Source organism: Pogona vitticeps, chromosome 2 (assembly GCF_051106095.1).
Source record: "Pogona vitticeps strain Pit_001003342236 chromosome 2, PviZW2.1, whole genome shotgun sequence".
Taxonomy (NCBI): Eukaryota; Metazoa; Chordata; class Lepidosauria; order Squamata; family Agamidae; genus Pogona; species Pogona vitticeps.
In genome coordinates this window covers 242,176,556-242,197,466 of record NC_135784.1, presented here as the reverse complement: position 1 = coordinate 242,197,466, position 20,911 = coordinate 242,176,556, and the positions used below count along the sequence as shown (strand labels likewise).

Here is a 20,911-nt window from a genome sequence, read left to right as displayed (position 1 = left end):
TGTGTTTTGTGCTACTGTTTGTCTGCTTCCTTTTGAGCCACTACATGCTGTGAGAGAAATGCATTTGTAGCAAATGGGCTAATAGAGTATTGGGAACAGCGGTGGAGCAGTACTGTAATATTTTATTGTGCTTAACAGTATGTTACATGTTTTGTCTAAACTTTTGTTCCCATATCATTTTCAACAGTATCAAGCTACATGCCACCCATCTATATTCAGAACGACTGATGAAATTTTAAAGTAAGAATGCATTCTGTTTGTCGGGAATGGGTTAAATTATTTACCCTAGATGGAATGTTAATTTTAATACACCTTTTCATTCAAGCTGTGGCTCTTAGTGATTTCTGTCTTTTAATGATGGCAATGCATCTTGTGATAGCATTCACACATTTATTCTGAACTTCATTGTATTACAAATGTGATCCAGTGAACGATACACTCAAATTAACTCCACTACTGGCATTTTTAAACTAAATGCAAGCCAGTCCATGGCTAATAATGGGGAAAGGCCTTGCTACATTCATAGCACTTACATGCTTTCTCTAATATTGTGGCATACTTGGGTCCTTTTTAAAGAGAAAGGCAGGATAAAAATATTTTTGATAGATTGATACATAAGAGGGATTATGTAGGGAGTTTGGGCATGAGCCATTTTAGGACATTAAAGGCTGAAACCAAAACAGAGCTTGGAAACTATGCTATTTTGGACTACAACTATTTATTTATTTATTTATTTATTTATTTATTTATTTATTTATTTATTTATTTATTTATTTATTGGACTTATATACCGCCCCATAGCGCTACAAGCACTCTCCGGGCAGTTTACAATTTTAATTATACAGGCTACACATTGCTCCCCCAGCAAGCTGGGTACTCATTTTACCGACCTCGGAAGGATGGAAGGCTGAGTCAACCTTGAGCCGGCTACCTGGGATTTGAACCCCAGGTCGTGAGCAGTTTTTTAGCTGCAGTACAGCGTTTTAACCACTGCGCCACGAGGCTCTTGTCAAAGCAAGCAATATGGCTACTTATCAAGCAAAATGGCTACTGGCAATGCTGCCTGTGAGGTTCTCAGAATTGTTAATTCTTTATGAATGCTTGGTTTACCTAAGAATTTTCAAAAGATTTGTGGTTGTTCCAATACTAGGTAAGGCTTAGATAATGCTATTAATGTTGATAATAGAGTGGTCACAACTGACTAGATAGGCGGGGTATAAATGAAATAATAAATAAATAAATAAATAAATAAATAAATAAATAAATAAATAATATTCCTAAATGTGTTGTATGCTTCTGAAGTACGATTATTTAACAGGAAGCAACAAGGGGGTGTACTTAAGAATTTTTCATTACAGCAAAATTACTTCAGGTAATATTCAACACTTACCACACGGTGGCTTCAAATCTTTTTTTGTGCGTTTTTACTGTAGCCCTTTGTAAAAGGCTTTTATTCAGTTGCCTTTACACTTTTAAAAGCCCCATTATAAGGTGTCCTCATTTTTACACAAATAAAGAACTGATTGTGAATAACTTGATTGTGGGTATTTTAAATTTTAAAAATCTGCAATCAATGGCAAAAATACAAAAATGACTGCTTTTAAAAATTTGTCTGACCACAGTAACGAAATTAAACTATGAAACCTGAAAGGTAGATTTATTTGTAGAAAGTCTAAAGTAAAAAAAAACCCTGTATTATTTTGACATTAATGTTTACAATTAATTTTTCTTTATATTTAATGAATTTTCACTGGTTTCAAAGCATCTCCAACTAGTCATTAACCCATCTTTGAGCATGAATAGTAGAGATTTCTCTGTACTGTATTCAGCCTGCCTCCTCAATAACGATATGGCATTAAGCTTAGGAGTAGCGATGGCAGTGATTTTTGATAATGGAGCATTGTTAATGTGATTTGGATCTGGTTTTAATGGTGCAGTGGCCTTCTGCCAGTGGTAACCTTTTCTGCTAACAGTGTCTTTCCTCTTCCCTGAAGTTTTCCCTACCATATTAAGTATTTAGGCAAAGGCATCCTAGGTTTCCTATTGCCTGTCTGCAATAAACAATCTAGAAGTACTTGGAACTCCATGGTTAACATGGAGGCCTACAGTTCTTTTTTATCCTATTTCCTTAGGATGAACTTTAAAAGATTGCAATTATTACTGTTACCTATTTTCATAAAGACTATTAGCATGCTTAGAAGCCATTGGTGTATGAAAGGAAAGATGAACCCTCAACTTTTGCACGAGGGGAAATAGGCAGTGACAATAGAAGAGCTTCTCTAGGCCAGGTATTTCCAAGCTTTTAAAAACTCTTAGAAGATTGCTCATGCTTTTCTAGGAAACTTGGAAAGACTGAACCAACTATGAATGATGATAGGGGAATGAGAAGAAAGACACCTGGATGCACCTAAACTGAATGCAGTATGCTCATACAGAATTCTTAATGTCTGCTGTATATCTGTATTACCAGGACAGTTAGAGCAGGAACTACTGAATATTGGAAGAATGAGGTTCAGGGATGCTAGTAGTAGTATACTTTATTACGGTCAAAGACCAGTAAAACCAAATCAGTATAAAATAGATACATATAATTATTGTTTAGTAAAGTCGGGCAGGGTAATAAAATTCCATTAAAACATGATAAAACAACCCCTTTTTTCCAATTAATAATATAACAATGTTTTTAATATAACACTGCCAGGGATGCTGAAGACATGAGGAATTTCCTGGCCATTTTGGCAGTTGTGTAGATGCCAACCAACAATTCTTTCAAAATGTATCAGTTTTTTGCAGATTGCAACATTACCCAGATAGCCTTTCTATTTAAACTCTTAATTGATATTTTTAGCATGAGACTTCACATGCAATAAGCTAAGTATGGTACTAAACAGGTACAGTGGGGCCTCGCTTAACGGGCGCCCCGTTTAACGACAAAATCGCATAGCGACGAAGATTTTGCAATCGCTTTTGCGATCGCTTTGTGATGTTCCCTATGGGGAAAATCACTTTGCGATGATTGGTACCCTGTTTCGCTTACCGATCATTGCAAAGCGATGATTTTTAACAGCTGTTTGGCAGTTCCAAAATGGCTGCCGGGTTAAAAAAAATGGCCCCCCGCTGTTTTCTGGGATGGATTTGTCGCTTACCGGACAGCGAAAATGGCTGCCGTATGGAGGATTTTCGCTTTAAGGTGAATTTTAAGCCCATAGGAACGCATTGAAGGGGTTTCAATGCATTCCTATGGGCTTTTTAAAATCGCATAGCGACGAAATCGCTTTGCAGCGATTTTTGCTGCACGGATTATTGTTGCTATGTGAGGCACCACTGTATTGTGTTTACAGTTGTAAGTGGGGGATTTGCAGTTGCTAGAAGTAATTGTGATGTCATATTGATGCTGAGTTTGTTCTAACAGCATTAATAGTAAAGAAGGTTATTTATATACTCATATTTAAGAAAAAGGCAAAGCATAGTTAGTGTTTTCTTCATTTCCAGAGTCAGCATAATTACTTGATGAGTTAAGGTCACAGCTCAAGGCATGGGAAGAAAGTTCTTGTTTATTTTCACCTCCTCTAAATTAATGGATGTGTGATTGGCACATTCATAATCTGACTTGTCATAATTAATTTTTTCATCGTTCAGGAATGTTCTGCTAGAAACTGATGGAGCACCAGAAGTAATGATTGTAATGCAGGTGTTTACACAGTGCTTTGTTCAAGCGTATTATGAGAGTAATGAGCAGGTTAGTCAAGTTCCATTATTCCTTATGTTAAAGTATGAGATGTTTTGCAATTTTGATAAAAAGAAGCAAATTCAAATTGTAAAATGCAAAAGGAATATAATTTTCTATTGCCACAAATGAATGCCAGAATAAATGTGAACGTCTTGAATGGCATCAAACAGAAACAGGTACAAAGCCAATAAATCTTTTTCAAACCACAAGTTTGTAGATGATGTCGTGGTTACAACAATGTATCCAGACTGTCCTTATCATGTGTTGTAGAATAACAAATCTGTTTTTATGTTAATGGACTGGTGTAGTACCTTTAGTTGTATCTGTGTAACACAGAGATGTTTATTTCTTCCCATAATCTTATAATGTTTGTTTGTTTTTAAATCCTTTTCTGTTCCAGATGTAAGAAAAATGACTTTTAAAGAAACTTTTAGTCCTAGAATACATCAGCCAACAGAACCATCTTGGGTATTCTGGAAGTGGATAGTTCCCCCCCAAAAAAGTTACTTTTCCTGTCTCTACTCTGTTCCAGAGCTTCAGTGACTCTTGTCATGGATTTGCACATGGAAGAAACTGTAACTGAGTTCATTGATCCTGCCTGAAGGACTTAACCTCATGTGTCAGAACAGGGTGTCTGACACTTGAACATCTCTCCCTAAGAGCCCTTCAGAATTGTATAGACCTCTAGAGAAATATCAGAAGCCTGTGTTCATCACAGCTGGCGTTTATCCCCAAAAAGGGTGAATTCTAGAATGAAACCAGACAATCATTTCCAACCATATCAAAATGCATCTGAGTATAAAGTAGAGGTCTTTTTTTCCTTGTTGCAATAGTTCCAGGCAACATTAGCTTGTCTAATTCTATAAGATTTATCTACATTGCTTCTGTTTATCATAAGCAGAGAAATACTTCAAAGTTTGCAAACATCCAAAAGTCTTACATCTGTGGAAAAAATTATAGGTAAAAATGCTTAAATATAATTTGCAATCCAAAAGTTGTGGAACTATGAGAAGTTGCAAAGAAAAAAATACATTCAAAACAAAACTGAAATTGTAGGCAGAACTTAAATCGTGTTTCAAAATTACAGGATAATACATCCTAAAAATATGCAAGTCCACAGCCCAAAAAGACACATTTAAAAAGCAAAAGACAACTGAAACACATTGCTTAAAAGTAAAAAGCATTATAACTTTAAGTAATCTTTAGCCTTTAAGCATATTACTGGACACACATGAAAAATTATTAAATAATGTCACCCAACCAAGCAAGTCATGTGCTAATTTGCATCTATGGAGGGAAATCCATGATAATTGTTGCTGACTTCTGGAAATGAAGCCTGCTGCTGCGCTTCTACGCTGTTTCCCCGAAAATAAGACCTAACCTGAAAATAAGACCTAGTACAGTAGTGGCGAACCTTTTTGGGCTCACGTGCCCAAACCGGAATAAGCAACAAAAACAGCAGGCGGTGTGTCACCGCTGTGAGAGTGGCAGCAGAGGACCCGGAAGTGGTGGAACCAGAAGTGGCAGTGGCAGGGGGGATCCCAGTACGGAGGAATTCCAGAATATTGTAGCCATAGGACCTGTGAACTACACCCCCATATTTACACATTGCAACAAAAACACATTCGACTAGTTATGATACAGTGACCTCGCTCATCTGAAGATGCGGCTAATTATTTTGCAATTACTATAATGAACTATTGTTCAAACTTCAGTTTTAAAAGCACTTCCATTTTCAGGGCTACATTTTCTACACACACCCCTTAATTATTTTACTGCTTTATACAAACAAAGTTTCACATATTGACACCCGTAGCATCTGATCCACCCCTGTAGTTTGATATCTGTGATATATTTCAGGTTGCATTATCTTGCTTTAAACAACTCAGGTGACTGCTTGAGAAATTGAAAGATTCATTTTTGTGCTATATAATTATTTCATGCTTTTCTTGTTTCCAAAAATTTCCCATTTTACATACTACATTTGAATTTCCACATTTGGAGAGTGTGGACTATTTGTTTATGAAATGATGAATCTTTGCCTTGGAACTGGTACAATAAATGGCTCTAATTAGCTTAGTGATTAAATCTCTCTTTTGGTTTCAGAGGGTATGAATTAGGGCTGAAATTACAGCTGTCTAAGTTAATATATAGAAATGCCACACCCATTAATTTTATACAGCTCTGTTTACATGCCAGCACCACATTTTGCAGCCTTGGGGTGGCAGGGATGATTGGGTGGAGGAGTTAAATTAGATCCCACACCCTTCAAATAACTAGGAGGCAACTATGCTATAGAAGCTATGAGCACACATTGTTTTTAAGATGTTTTTAAAATATTAACTGGGTCTTCAGTATTTTACTTACATAAGTTTTCCTTTCTACTGTTAGCATTAGAAAAGAATTTGGGTAGTGGTTTGGCATGCATGCTTCAACAAAATATATATTTTGAGTTCAACACAGCTTCTTCATGTTATTGAAGACCACAGAATATCCAGATGTTCTCCAAATATTGTTGCATAAACTGTTCAGCCAATTTCCAGAGATTCTTTGGAAAAGATTTTCGTGCTCTAAGCAACTTCTTGTAATCTACCATTTTTGTCTGTATTCCATGTTTTAGATTTGTTAAATAGTTCCAATATAAGATCTATGGAAACACTAGGTGGCAAAAGTTATATTTAAGAGTATTACAGAATCCCACTGTTAACATGGTCCAAGGGAGATGCAGTTTTTAAACAGTAACTTTCCTGTTTCTGATGAGATCTCCACTGCTTATTTCCCATCTCTGAGAACTATGCATTTTTATTTCTATTTCTGTTGTCTTATCATATGATTGAGATACAAGTCTTGTTGAAGACTTTGGTGTAAGATTTCAACAAGAATTTCTGAAGTGTTACAGTCAACCCTCGACTTACAAACGGCTCGAGTTACAAACATTTCGACTTACAAACCACTCTGATAGAAAAATATTGACTCGACTTGCACACTTAGATTCGAGTTACAAAAAAAAAAGTGTTTGAGGTGGGGAAAGCATGAAGTTTGAACTTTCAGTTAACCGTTGGCCAGTGAAGAGGGTGCTTATCTGCTTCCTCGCTCTTCCCAGTGTTTTGAGAGTGGATTTGGAGACAGTCTTCAGACTGCCTGGTACTGCTGGTATTGCCTGGTACAGTGCGGTACGGACTGTATTTTTATTTTTTGGCGCTTTTTTAATTTTTGATTTTTGGATTTTTAAAAGGTGTTCCCTCCCTCCTTTGCTGCCCCCCCTTTCCCCAAAAGGTGCTTGTATTGGCTTGTCTTGATTTAAAAGGTGCTTTTCAAGGTGATCTGTTGTCTGAAAGGTGCTTGGTTTTTTCCAGAAGGTACTTGTCTTGGCTGAAAATGTGCTTTTCAGGGTGTTCTGTTGAAAAGGTATCTGTTCCCTCCTTCTCTCCCTCATTTCTTTCCTTTTTTTTAACCTAAGTCATTTTAGGTTAAAAGGAAAGAAAGAAATTCTGCCCCTAGTGGTAGGAACGGATTAACAGTCTTTGCCTTAGTTCCTATGGGAAATGCCCCTCAACCTAAGAACCAAAAACAGCCGGAACAGATTAATTGGTTTTCAGTGCATTCCTATGGGAAATGCTGATTCGACTTACAAACTTTTCGACTTACAAACTGCCTTCCAATACGGATTAAGTTTGTAAGTCGAGACCCCACTGTAGTTTATATTCTGCTTACCACCCCTGTGCATATTTTATTCTCTATGGCTGATAAAAAAAGACTTCGGAAGGTGGCGAGACTGACATTGTAAGAATACAACCGGTAGTGTTCTTTTTAAGTAGAATTGTTGTGCTAATTTCTGTATTTTCTCATCTGGTAAGTTCTATAGATTGGATTGTGAATTACTCCTTTGTGTTCTTGGTAAAAAAAACCCTATAATCTTATTTTAATTATTGGTTTCATTTTAGCGTAAGTTTCCACTGAAGGCTTACTTTCCTCATCACCCACATTCACTTGTGATGGCTTTGCTTAAACAACCTTCAGGTAGGGTCACCTGTATTACCATATTACCAAATGCTGTTGTTGTGTTTATTTTTGTCATCAGTAAACTTAAAAATCTTGTGCTGTGTTAGAACTTTCTCACATATTAATATAAAATAAAATGCATATTTGTTGTAAGCTTTTAAATAGTGATGGTAAGTGCTTCTTTCATAGATTTGACAGGTCATGGACTACATCAACATTTGAAACGTATTGCTGAAATTCTCAAAACAGTGGAAGCCAGGGGCATCCGGTAAGTAACAGTAATTACATTTGCTTCTTTGCTTTTTTTTCTTTTCATTTTTATTTTTAGCATGCTTGTTTATTTGAGGCATCTTGGTTCTCTAAATTTCGGTGTACAGTGGTGCCTCGCATAGCGAGGTTAATCCGTTCTGGATTAACCTTCTATATGCTGAAGCATCGTTGAACAGGGCAGGGATTTCCATTGGAACGCATTAAACATGGTTTAATGCGTTCCAAATGGGCCAAATACTCACCGTTCAGCGAAGCTTCTTAATGGCCAGCAGCCATTTTCGCGCCCTCGCCTCGCTTAACGAGGGCGCGAAAACGCTGCGCACGGCCATTTTGGGCCATTTCCGGGCTTCCGGCGGCCATTTTGGCCGCTGAACAGCTGATCATCGGGCTTCGTTTTGCGAAGATCGGTAAGCGTTTCGCTTACCGGTCTTCGCAAAGCGAATTTTGCCCTATTAGAAAACCGTTGAGCGATCGCATTAGCTGCGCTCGTTAAGCGAGGGACCACTGTATTTAATTTCAGTTTCATTTATATAGTCACTGCCTGAGAATAAAACAAATAAAACTATTTCCACTGTACATGGAGGTTTTTGTTTGTTTGTTTTGTTTTCTGGGGGGAAGGCAGGCAGGTACAGGATAATATTAGCGTGTTGCTATTCTTACATCTCTTGTGCAATTCAGAAAGCTTCACAGCTTCCAGTTCAGCCTCTTTTGAGTACTTTTGATGGAATTTAAAAGTCTAATACATGGGAAAGCTGAAGTACTTGTTGGTGATGTTCCAGATCTTGTGATGACCTCTTTGATACCTGGTTTTTGTTCGTTCATTTTGGAGAATGGGCTGATACTGCGGCAGAACAGTTGCTGGTGTCACCAGCTGAATCATCTGATGCTTTTCTGTGGCTTTTGGCATTTTACTATAATCCAAGTAATGAGAACCAACAGAGGACTGAAACAATGGTAGGTAGCCTCCTCTTTCTCTGTATCTCTTTGTATCACAATTCCATAATTGGTATGCCTGAAAAATGAGGTATTGATGTAGAACAGCCTGTTTGGCCAAGGCGTAAAAGGAATCCTCACAGAACAGTTTCAAAATCATTTCTAACATGGTGTGTATGCGAATCTCTGCCCAGCCAGTTTCATCTGTTCACAGCTGGATGTTGCTTTTGAACCATTCAGTGACAAGATTTTATATTTAGTGGACTCACAATGTGCCTGTGTGTTTAAAACTATAGATGGAGAGAGTTTTTTTTTATGAAGCTTCTCAAGAGTGAGGTTAAGTTTACTCACTATTAACTCTTGAATAAAAGCCCAATTTAGTCATTACTAAACAGAGTAGATATTATTGGTTCTGTGTTTCTGATCTCATAACTCTCCTACACAAGGAGTAAATCAGGTCTGAAATGGAGAGTCTACAATCTTGGATGGGCAGGGATCTTTCCATGTGAAATGGGGCACCGATATGCCAGGGATCAAATTCTCAGGAAAGCACCCACAAATAAAGGGATATTGGTATTAGTTAGTTGATTTCTGTCCTGCCTTTCAATTTCAAAGGCTTCCCAAGGAGACTTACTTCTAAAATACATCAGCTGCCATTACAATGGGGCTAATTCTACCTCTTCTGACACCTGGTATTGCTTTGGGATAGTATGGCCCCTCTTACTCTGCCCCCAGTATTCAGCAGGTCATTGTGGTTGTTTCTACCAACAGTGTTTTGCCATGTTCCTTTGAGTGCTGGCAATTGGATGGATATAGTGTTGGCTTGTTTGTTCTTTACCCTCAGTTAGGACTGCAAGTCTTATCACCAGCCAAGGATAAGGAGACATAGAACCTGGTGCCTCAGCCGCGTTTCTGTGATGGCTGTTCGATATTGCTCTGCTTTCCTGTGTACCTTCCCCAGGGATGGCACATGTTACTCTATTAAGACTGCACTGCTATATACAGTGGTGCCTCGCTAAACGATGTTAATTTGTTCCAGCAAAATCGCTGTAGAGCGAAAGCATTGTAAAGTGAAAAAACCCCATTGAAACGCATTAAAACCCGGTTAATGCGTTCCAATGGGCTAAAAACTCATCGTCCAGCGAAGATCCTCCATACGGTGGCCATTTTCGGTGCCTGTTTAGCGAGGAATCCGTCCTAGAAAACAGCGGGGGGGGCATTTTCTTCAGCAGGTGGCCATTTTGGAACCCGACGATCAGCTGTTCGCTGATCGTCGTAATGCGAAACATTGGTTCCCAAAGCAGGGAACCGATCATCACACAGCGGATTTTGCTCATACGAAGCATCGTTTTGCGATCGCAAAAAAGGCATCGTTAAGCGGATTTGTCATTATACGGGGCAATCGTAAAGCGAGGCACGACTGTACAAAGTAGAATCTTCATGATAATGATGTGGATAAGAGTAGCTCCACTGAGGTGTGATGATGATGATTATTAGTAGGAACAGTACTCAGGAGGAGGATTAGGAGGCTGAGGCACTGGGAAATTCAGAGGTGGTCTTTGGTTGGTGGAAAATGGCCTATCATTGATGAGAACCATAACTTTAATTATTATTTCTTTAACTTTTGAAATTGTCTTTCATTAAAATGCTGCTAGTAGTTCTGTTTGCACCTTAATTTCTGTAGATGCTCATGTCCTAACTTGAACTTTTCCAGTAAATAGTCTCCCCTCCCACACTTTTGTTTCCCCAGTTGCAAAACAGATGTCTGATAAATAAAGAATAGTTAATTCCGCTTTTTAGAATACTGAAGTATGTGGTGTGTGCAGGACAGAGGGAAGCAATGTATTTAACCCTTAAGCAGACAAAGGAGGAGAGTGAGAGTTTACTCATTAAATGCATGAGATGCTAAGTAGAGAATACATTCTCCTGACCCCTGCTGCTACTGCTCATTTACTTGGCCTCTCACTCCAGTCACAACCTAAAACACTGCCCAGGAAGAGGTGAATGTAGTCCATCTCCTCCTCCTCCTGTTTACCTCATAACTTTTGGCTTTCTTTCATGGGACCAGTGCAAGAAGGAGGAAGGTGCATAGTTTAGGCACCGAAAGATAGACAACAGGGCTGACTCCTAGCTCCGAGTGTCATGGCATCGGTATCACCATCTTGTGCCTGGCCAACAGGGTGAGGCCACTAGTGCACTCTCATAACTCTATTTATTTGTATCTCTATAGATAGGTGTATACCCAGTGTGGTATAGTGGTTAGGATTCAATTCCCTGGCTGTGATGTAGAAACTCACTGGAGGATGGAACTGGTGAAACCACTCCTTGAATACCTCACTTACATTGAAAACACTGTTAGGGTCACTATAAATCAGTTCTGACCTGACAACACATAACAATTGCATATAGATGGGAGTAGGCCTGGGCCTATAAGACAGAAGTGGGAACTTATGTAGAGTTTTTTGTGTGTATGTCCCTAAAGGGTGTATTTTGCACATGAACTAAGGGGTGCTCACCAGCCCCACTCATTTTCATTGTTTTCAGCCTGTGAAAGGAAAAGCCTGAAATTGGGGGCTGCCATGTGGATATGAACCAGAACACACAAAGAACTCAATATCTTTTTGTGTGTTAAAACCAATGAGAGTGGGCAAGTATGCTCCCTTCATTGCTTGAGGAGAATGCACACTTTAAGAATGCCTGGATAGGGCTTCACCATCATACGAGTAGGTAAATTGCTTGGTGGTAGTCAAAAGGAAAGCAGAGTGTGAGGATAATGGAAATGTGAAACATACTATAGAAGCAATAATTGCATAGATTCTTCCCACTGTCACTGGCTCAAGAGGCCTTCAGCTGGTCACAATGCATCAGTTACATTAAGGGGGGACAATATGGGTGCTGTCCTTGTCCTAGCTGAGCAGGTTTTTGGGCAGGGGAGGGCTAACTATGCCATGCAGCAACAGTGGGAAAGGTCTGGGGTAGCAGTATGGATAATCAGCCACTTCAGTTTTTATGCTCAATCCGAGCACCAATTGGAGCAGGCAGGATACTTCAGATTCCCACACCAGTGATTCTGTGTAAACTGTTTGTCCCAGCAGAAAAGCTCAGCTGATTTGATTACTCAGTAGTGAAGCGGGGAGGGCTAATAGGCTAAAGTATAATCAGTAATTAAATACCTAGATATCTAAAATGGCATACAGTGGTGCCTCACTTGACGAGGATAACTCATTCCAGCGAAATCCTCGTCAAGGGAAATAAAAAAGCCCATTGAAACGCATTGAAAACTGCTCAATGCGTTCCAATGGGCTAAATACCTCAGTGTCCAGCAAAGATGCGCCATAGGGCGGCCATTTTCCAATGCCTGTGCAGTGAAAAATCCGTCCTAAAGCACAGCGGGGAGCCATTTTACACAGCGGGTGGCCATTTTGAAATCCGACGATCAGCTGTTTTGATCGTCGTAATGTGAAGAATCGGTTCCTGAAGCAGGGAACCGATCATCGGGAAGCGAATTTTGCCCATTAAAACATCGTTTTGCGATTGCAAAAGCGATCACAAAAACCTGATCGTCAAGTGGATTCTTCATTTAACGAGGTAATAGTTAAGCGAGGCACCACTGTACATAGAATTTTTTTTACATACAACTCTTTAAACCTGTAAATGTTTCTGTGAATGTTAATGGGAGGAAAAGTCACATTAAGGAAATCATAGTGGCTTAAAACCGGAAGTAATGGGTGACAAGAAAGATATGTGTGTATTACTTTGTTTTTCTGCTTCTCTGTTTCCTGCAGTGCTTTTTATGTAACAAATATTTTTAGGTAATTGAACTTACAATCTGGGCAATAATTTCCTTAAGTGCACAGACTCAAGTTCTGCTTATATTTTGGCTCCAGAAGTTGTTTGTTCTGGCTGTTGCAAGAGGTAAGGGGCAGGAGAGATTCTTTGCAAACAATACTAGAAGGAAACCAACCAGCCCCCTCCCCCTATCATTTCATATCAGAATTTTTTATCAGAGGAGGTCAGATTGCAGGGGGATTGATTTGTAGCTGAAGGATTGTAGTGAGTCCTCAAAGAGCCTTCTGTTTCTTTTCCCACAATATAACAATCTTTTTTCATTCTGCTCTATGACTTTCACCATTTCCTTTTATACAAAAAAAGGTCAAACCATGGCTTATGGCCTTAGTGCTTAACCTTTCTAGACTAAGGGTTTTTTGTTGTTTTAAATCTTCATTCTATTTTATTTATGTCTTTTCCTGATCCACAATCTCTCCTTGTCTGTACCCCCCACCCATTATTTACACGAGACATCAGATTTGTGTTTGTCAGCAAAACTCATGAAAAGGAATGTTACTTTTATTTCTTATGTGGACCATTATTCCTTCTAATGATTTTCAACAGGTTGAAGCAAGATCTGTATATGATCAGCTAATAGTCCTGTCAAAAGCTTCAGCCATTTCCATCACAGATCTGCAGACTATATTTAACAGCAAAATAAATGTTCGACAACCTGGTACCAAACAGCTGCTTATGCACCTGATTATCAGCTTTCTACTCTTTACCCATAATGGAAACACAATATCTAGAGAATTTGCCAATGTAAGTATTTCTCTTCTTTTTTTTCTGTTACTACTAGTGACATTATGCTTTTGAAGTTCCTCTGTGAGATGGGCCATCATTTTGCACAATATAATCTGTGAGCCAGGAAGCTCCTTTGTTTAGAGGAATTATACATGTACACATAAGAGCTTATGTGACACCTTGCACCTAGAGCAAAAATAGATTTAATTTATAAATTCGAATTGAGATGTGTGCATTCAAGGTAGTGTTGTCTTGTTCAAGAGGACTGACCTTTTCCTAGACTTCTCTGACCTTCTTGCACTGCCTTGAACTCTCTAAAATTACAGTGGTGCCTCACTTGATGAGGATAATCCGTTCTAGCAAAATCGCTGTAGAACGAAATCGTCGTCATGCATAAGTAAAAATCCCATTGAAATGCATTGAAAACGGGTTCAATGCTTTCCAATGGGCGAAATTCCTCAGCATCCAGCGAAGATCCTCCATTGGGTGGCCATTTTCACTGCCTTTAAAGTGAGGAATCCATCCTAAAACACAGCGGGGAGCCATTTTACACAGCGGGTGGCCATTTTGAAAGCCTGACGATCAGCTGTTTTGATCATCGTTAAGCAAAGAATCGGTTCCCGAAGCAGGGAACCGATCATCGTGAAGCGATTTTTCCCTATTAAAACATCATTTTGCAATTGCAAAAGCGATCGGAAAAACTTCATTATTAAGCGATTTCCTCATCTAATGAGGTAATCGTCAAGCGGGGCACCACTGTATATATCTCTTAGCTTCTTGTGAATTGGTTTGTTAAAGACCTGGAACAGTTCCTGTTTTTGGTGGTAAATGACGACTCAGTCTTTTTGTGAACATTGACAGATTTAATTTAACGTTGGGTGAATCTACTACAACTTCTATCTGTTCAAAACAACTAAGATGTCCAAATTGCGAGGACAATAATTCTGTCTATAAATTGACAAGGTTCATTGAGGGGCTGACCCAAAACTTTCCCGATCTGTGGGCTTCCTCAATGGAGCACTCTGAACCACACATATTGTCCCACAGTAAGGGTGTCTGGCCCAATCTCCCTCCATTGGTGGGTGGTTGAAGGAAGGGTCCAGCTGAATCACCTTCCTTGAGTGACCTTGTCCCCGCGGGAAGACCACGACCGTCCATTCTAGGGCTTCCTTTGATGTCTTCTTTATATTTATCTGGATCAGGTAGCAGCCCTCCTACCTTCAAATTAGGGAAATCTTCCAACAACCCGCACGTTGTCTCATATTCAACTTTCTCCTTCTCTCCTCCTTTCTTCTCTCCCTCTCTTCTTCCTCCCCCACTTAGTATATTGAACTGTCTCCTCCCAGTTTGTTTTCCTATCTCCTCCCACACAGGCAAAATTAATCCTTCTTCCCCTCCTCCCTCTCTCTTTTCCACTAGGCAGATTTCAGTCTTCTCCTCTTTTCCCTTTGATTCCCTTTCCCCCCTCTACATTCAGCTCCTTGTTTTCTCCTGTCTTCCCTACTCATATATTTTCTGCTCAGACGTTTCTAGCTGAGGGGACGGCTCACTGTTCTTTCTCCTTTGGGTCTACCGCTCCTTCACACTTCTCCTCTGGACATAGCCTAGTGTGGCTACAGGACTTTACATGACTTGAAACAGAGCCTTGTTTATGGATTTTCTGCAAATTAAGAAAGCAAATGAATCACATGTACCTGTTTGTTCCCTTGCTTTGTGGGCAAGATGAAAATCAGACAGAAGAAGAAGTTTCTTGCAACTACTTGTCTAGTTGTAGAGATCTTACACAGATGAAGGTTGCAGAAGAAATGTCAGATGTACCAGCTTTTTAAAAAAGATTCTGTTCTTTCCTGCATTTGTTTGGATAAAGTCGAGTTGGTTCTGGACTGAATCTTTACAGTTAGCAAGAGGCTCCAAGGTCTCAGGAAGAGATGTTTGTCAACTCTGCTGATTGGTATCATTTAAATTGGAGTTGTCAAAAAGTGAACCTGACCCTTTTTCTATGTAAACCAAGAGCTTTACAACTGAGTTACGTCCTGGCCTCTCTACTAGAAGGGGCAGATTAATAAATACAGCTGTATAAAATTAAGGAGAGCTTTGAAGATAGCAGTATTTAATCTTACTATGTATAAGTAGGACAAAGGCTGGGTGAGGTGGCAGCAAGGAAAGCTAGCATGTTTTTCCTCAAGAAGTAAATTTATTTACTTTGTTCAGCTACTTTCAGTATAATAACTTGTCCTTTGGCAGCCTTACTCACTAAAACACCTTATTAAAAATAAAGTAAGAATCTGTCCCAAGAGAAAATAGGTTGGATACTAAGACAGGAATAGATTTGAATGTTCTGTTTCCGCTATTCTATATGATTCACGGTGGTTTCTCTAAGTATACATGTCCAAATATTGTTCAGTTTCCTGGGTCTTTGTTGGGATTTAATTTCAGCAGGCCCCGTGCTTCAGAGCTATTATTGCTGAAGCTGGGAATGCATGCCTTTGGAAGACAATATAGAAGTTCAGTTTTTTCTTTACTGAGTAATGACTAGAGATGGGCACAAAACACTTCATGTTGGGTCGTGCCATCAGCAGGAGGATTTGGGGCAGGGATTCCTGCAGCACTGCTTATGAGTGGCCAGCTGCTGGAGGAGGCGGAGAAGGGAAGTCAGTGTTCCTGCTGGGACCGGAAGATTGTGCAAAAGGAACAAGTAACATGGCTGGCTGGTGAGTGGGAGTGCCAGCGAGGTGGGTGGGAGCAGGGAATGCGTGACTTAGGATGAGCTGGCACAAAGTGCTTCATGCCAGTTTCTTCTAATGATAACTTTCCTATGCACAGTGGAGGTAGGGAAGCCTTCCCATGGCAGGTGCCCTCCAGATATGCTTAATTGCATCCTCTCATCAGGGGCTGATCATTGAGTCAATGATCATGTAGTCTAGTACTACGTATTAGGAGGGGAACACTAGATTATGGGAAAGACTTACCATCCAAATGACAGGACATAAATTCTAGTCAGGGCGGTGTACTGGCACCTTTGCTTTCAGAAACTAGTAGCCTTTTACATTTTTTCCTGTTTTTTTTATCTGAACATTTTAGTTGCTCTGAATGGTTTTCTTTGTCAGCAGAAGGAACTATGTACAGTGGACCCTTGACTTACAGATGGCTTGACTTACAGACTTTTTGAGTTACAGACTTCTCTGGCTGCAAAATTTAGGTTTGACTTGCAGACTGAGATTTGACTTACAGACCAGAAAAAAACCAAAATGGAACAAAAATGGCCTGTTACGGGATTAATCGGTTTTCAATGCACTGTAGGTCAATGGAGACTTGACTTACAGACTTTTTGACTTGAGAACCGCCTTCCAATACGGATTAAGTTCTCAAGTCAAGACCTGACAGGTCTCAATATCAACCTGAAGAATTGTTCATTGCAATTCAGTATATAAGTTGTTACAGGATCAGATTTAGTCAAGCAACATATAACAAGAGAGCACAGCTGGGTTGATTGAGGCAGCTGTGTGACAACCAATGTGATTGGATGATCCAAGAATAAAGCTAGCCAAGCTTACAGAGACAAACTGTTGGGTAGTTTGGGTAGTTGGACTGTTGGGTAGTGGTTGTATTATTGTGTTGCTGGTGATCTTGTTGCTGAGAGCTGTATATTCTGCATCGTTGGATGAAGACTTGCTGCATTGCAAGGAGAAGATCCTGGGAGAAGACTATCTCTGTGGTGAGAGGAGAAGACTTCGTAGATGCTGAACTCTTTATATTGGTAACAATATTTGGTTACTGGAAACTGTAAATTTACCATTACTAACTGAAGAACTACTGTGTATGACCAGGACTGTAAAAGACCAAGAGAAGCTGTATTTACCCTGTATATATCAACTTTATTGTAATTAATATCTTCAACACTACAACAGTGTCTGTTTGGTTTAATCTCTGGGCAGTTCACTTCACCATTACGCCCCCTGGCGTAGTCTGGTAACGCAGCACCTCTGTCAATTGGTTATGGGCCCAGACAGCGCACCAGACTGCATCCAGGTGTAAATTTAAGAAGTTATTGAAGAAACTGCTGAACAGAGAGAGCCAAGTAGTGTGGTCTACAGTCTGTGGTAAAAATGGCCAACGAAATGTCTATGGCTGGACTGTGCATAAAAAAGTTGAATGGGGAGAATTATGCAACTTGGCAGCAGAAGGTTCAGTTGCTACTACAAAAGGAAGCCTTGTGGGACATTGTAGAAAATCCCCCAGCAGTCCTAGATGAAGAAAAAAGGGCACTAAATTTTAAAGCTCTGGCTATTATTGGGTTAACTCTAGAAGACCGTCTTCTTATCCACCTGAGAGGCCAAAACTCAGCAAAGCAGGCATGGGAGGATTTAAGGAGACTCTTCGTAAGAGATAACGTTGGAAGCCAGATTCAAATTGCCAGAAAACTTTTCCGAACTAGACTGCAAGCTGGAGGGTGTATGCTTCAACATTTAGAGGCAATGAAGTCAATGTTGATGGACTTACGAGAAAAGAACATCACATTTACAGAAATACAAGAAGCATTTATTATCCTGTCTTCATTAGATGAGTCATATGATCAGCTGGTGACCAATTTAGAAATTCTTCCTCAAGCAGAGCTAACAGTAATTAATATAACGAGCAAACTGTTAGAAGAAGAACAAAAGAGAAAAGATAACAAACAGCTCCGAGACTCCAAACTCACTAATCACCGTGATAAGCTGAAAGAAAGTGAGGAGGAGGGGGACACAGCTGCAAGCATTCATTCTGGAAAACGCTGTTTTTCCTGTGGCTCAAGAAAACATTTGATGAAAGACTGTAAATTTAAGAAAGGAAAAGAAAAACAAACCAGACGCATGAGAGAAACACTAAGCCTGACTGAGGAGATTTATAACTCTGAACAGGGAGAAGAGTGGATTGTCGACTCTGGAGCAACTGCCAGCATGTGTAAGAGTAAACAGCTAATATTTAACTACCAACCTGTATCCAACCAACAAGTATGCTTAGCAAATGGTGTTAGTGCTAAGGTACTGGGAAAAGGTAAAGTGAAATTGCCTTATATTGCTAGACCAATAGATGTTTTACATGTTCCAAATTTAAAGCATAATTTACTTTCTGTGAGTTCATTAGCAAAGAATGGGTTTGTTAGCACCTTCTATGAGGAGAAATGTGTAATAACTAGCAAGAGCAATGAAAAATTGAATTGCTATGCTAGAAATAATTTATATAGACTAAACTGTACTAAGGCTAACAATGTCTATGAAAACAAATGTATACACAAAGATTGTATTCATTTATGGCATCAAAGGCTTGGACATGCAAACTACAAAACATTGAGAAAAACAATTGAAAACTCAGTAGGAGTTAATTTAAAGCAATGCAATGAATATGTGAATTGTCAAGCTTGCCAATTAGCCAAGAGTAAGAAAGCTCCTATAATGAAACATAGTGATGTACAAGTGAAAAATATATTAGATTTGGTGTCAGTTGATGTAATTGGACCCAAAAGTGCATCATTAGGAGGAGCCAGATACATTCTCTCTATCCAAGACCAAAAGTCCAGGTTTGGATATTGCTATCTCATGAAGGATAAAAGTGCTGTACATGTAGAGTTTGAAAAATGGCTCAAATTTGTAGAGCGCAAAACAGGGAAAAAGGTTAAGGTGGTACAAACTGACAATGGAACAGAGTTTACAAATGCCAAATTTCAAGCAATATTAAAGAAAAATGGTATTACTCACAGGAGAGCCGCTCCCTATACACCTACTCAGAATGCCTTTATTGAAAGAAGGGGCCAAACTCTGCAGAATATGGCTGAGGCAATGATTAGGGGGAGTAATCTATCAGAGAAATATTGGGGGGAAGCTACACTTTGTGCGAATTTTTATATTAATATTCTTTGGCACAGTGGGATAAACAACATACCCTATACAGTTTGGACTGGGAGAAAACCAAATTTAAAATTTTTACATGTATTTGGATCTCCTGCATGGGTTCACATCCCAAAAGAAATAAGGAGAAAGGGAGAGAAGAAAGCCAGGTTGATGTATTTCCTTGGATACCAACAAAATAGGAGAGCATTTAGGTTTGGGTTGCCAAATACCAACAAACTTGTAATAAGTAGCAGTGCTTCTTTTAATGAGCACAGTAACTGGGACAAAATATGTAAACCCCCAGAAACAATAATTAAATTGCCTGATAGGAATGAGAGTAGTGATGATAGTGCAGATGATAGTGACTCTCAACCAGAGCAAGAAATTAAGAGAGAGGTAGAACCTGAGGAAATGCAATCAGACAAAGAAATTCCATCCAACTCAGAAAGGAGGGAAACTCTAGAGGAGGACAGAGAATTACCTAGGAGGTCAAGCAGAGAGAGAAAAACTCCTGACAGGTACAAGCCTGAGACCTATTACTGTCTCAATGTGGCTGAACCAGAGACATATAATGACATATGTAATATGCCTGAGAAGGAACAAATAAAATGGAAAGAGGCAATGGAGAAGGAGTTAAATTCATTAAAACAACTGAAAGTTTATGAGGAGGTAAAACTGCCTGAAAAATCAAAAGTAATTGGTTCCAGATGGGTATTTAAAAGGAAGGTGGATGCCGATGGTAATGTGAGGTATAGAGCAAGGTTAGTGGCAAAAGGATATGCACAAACTTCAAACGACTATGATCAAGTTTTTGCACCGGCTCTAAGACCAGAGACATTGAGATTTGCTTTAACCTATGCAGCCAAGCATAATCTCATGACCAGGCATGTTGATATAGAAACAGCCTATTTATATGCTGACCTGAAACACACCATTTATATGGAAATACCACCAGGAATTGAAAAAGAAGGCAAATGCTGGATATTGAAAAAAAGTCTATATGGTCTCAGACAAAGTGGCCATGAATGGAACCAACATTTAACTAAAACTTTAAAGGATAATGGTTTTGTGCAAGGAAAGGCTGACCCTTGTTTATTTATAAATGAGAAAACACAAGCTGTAATATTAGTATTTGTGGATGATTTAGCCATATTCACCAAAGATAAGAAAGAGGCTGAAGAAATAATCCAAATGTTAAAGAAACACTACAAGTTGAGAGATTTGGGAGAAATAAGTAACTACTTGGGAGTAGAAATAGAAAGAAGCGAGAAAGGATTTAAAATAGCCCAAAAGAACAAAATATTAAAACTCCTAAAACAATATAAAATGGAGGATTGTAAAGGTGCAGCAACTCCAATGAACATAGAGTTTGAGAAAGAAGATATGAATGGCCCGGAATGTGATATTGATGTATATAGGTCACTGGTAGGCAGCTTACTATATTTGAGCAGATGGTCAAGGCCAGACATCTCTATAGCTGTAAACCTGCTATCAAGGAATGTAAGCAAGCCAAATGAAAGGCACTGGCAATCAGCAA

At 39.2% G+C, this 20,911-nt stretch overlaps 1 protein-coding gene across 7 annotated transcripts in view; it reads left to right on the top strand.

Moving 5' to 3' along the window:
* Window positions 1-20,911, top strand: part of FANCC (FA complementation group C) — a 102,879-nt gene that overhangs the window by 78,029 nt on the left and 3,939 nt on the right. For 6 of the 7 annotated variants that reach the window (XM_078386169.1, XM_078386168.1, XM_020803299.3 and 3 more), the window contains 6 exons: window positions 188-240; window positions 3,640-3,739; window positions 7,675-7,750; window positions 7,922-8,000; window positions 8,782-8,956; window positions 13,328-13,525. In XM_078386169.1, coding sequence (XP_078242295.1) covers window positions 188-240; window positions 3,640-3,739; window positions 7,675-7,750; window positions 7,922-8,000; window positions 8,782-8,956; window positions 13,328-13,525 — 681 coding nt within the window. The remainder of the gene's footprint in view (window positions 1-187; window positions 241-3,639; window positions 3,740-7,674; window positions 7,751-7,921; window positions 8,001-8,781; window positions 8,957-13,327; window positions 13,526-20,911) is intronic. The other variant, XM_078386170.1, reaches the window with a different exon arrangement.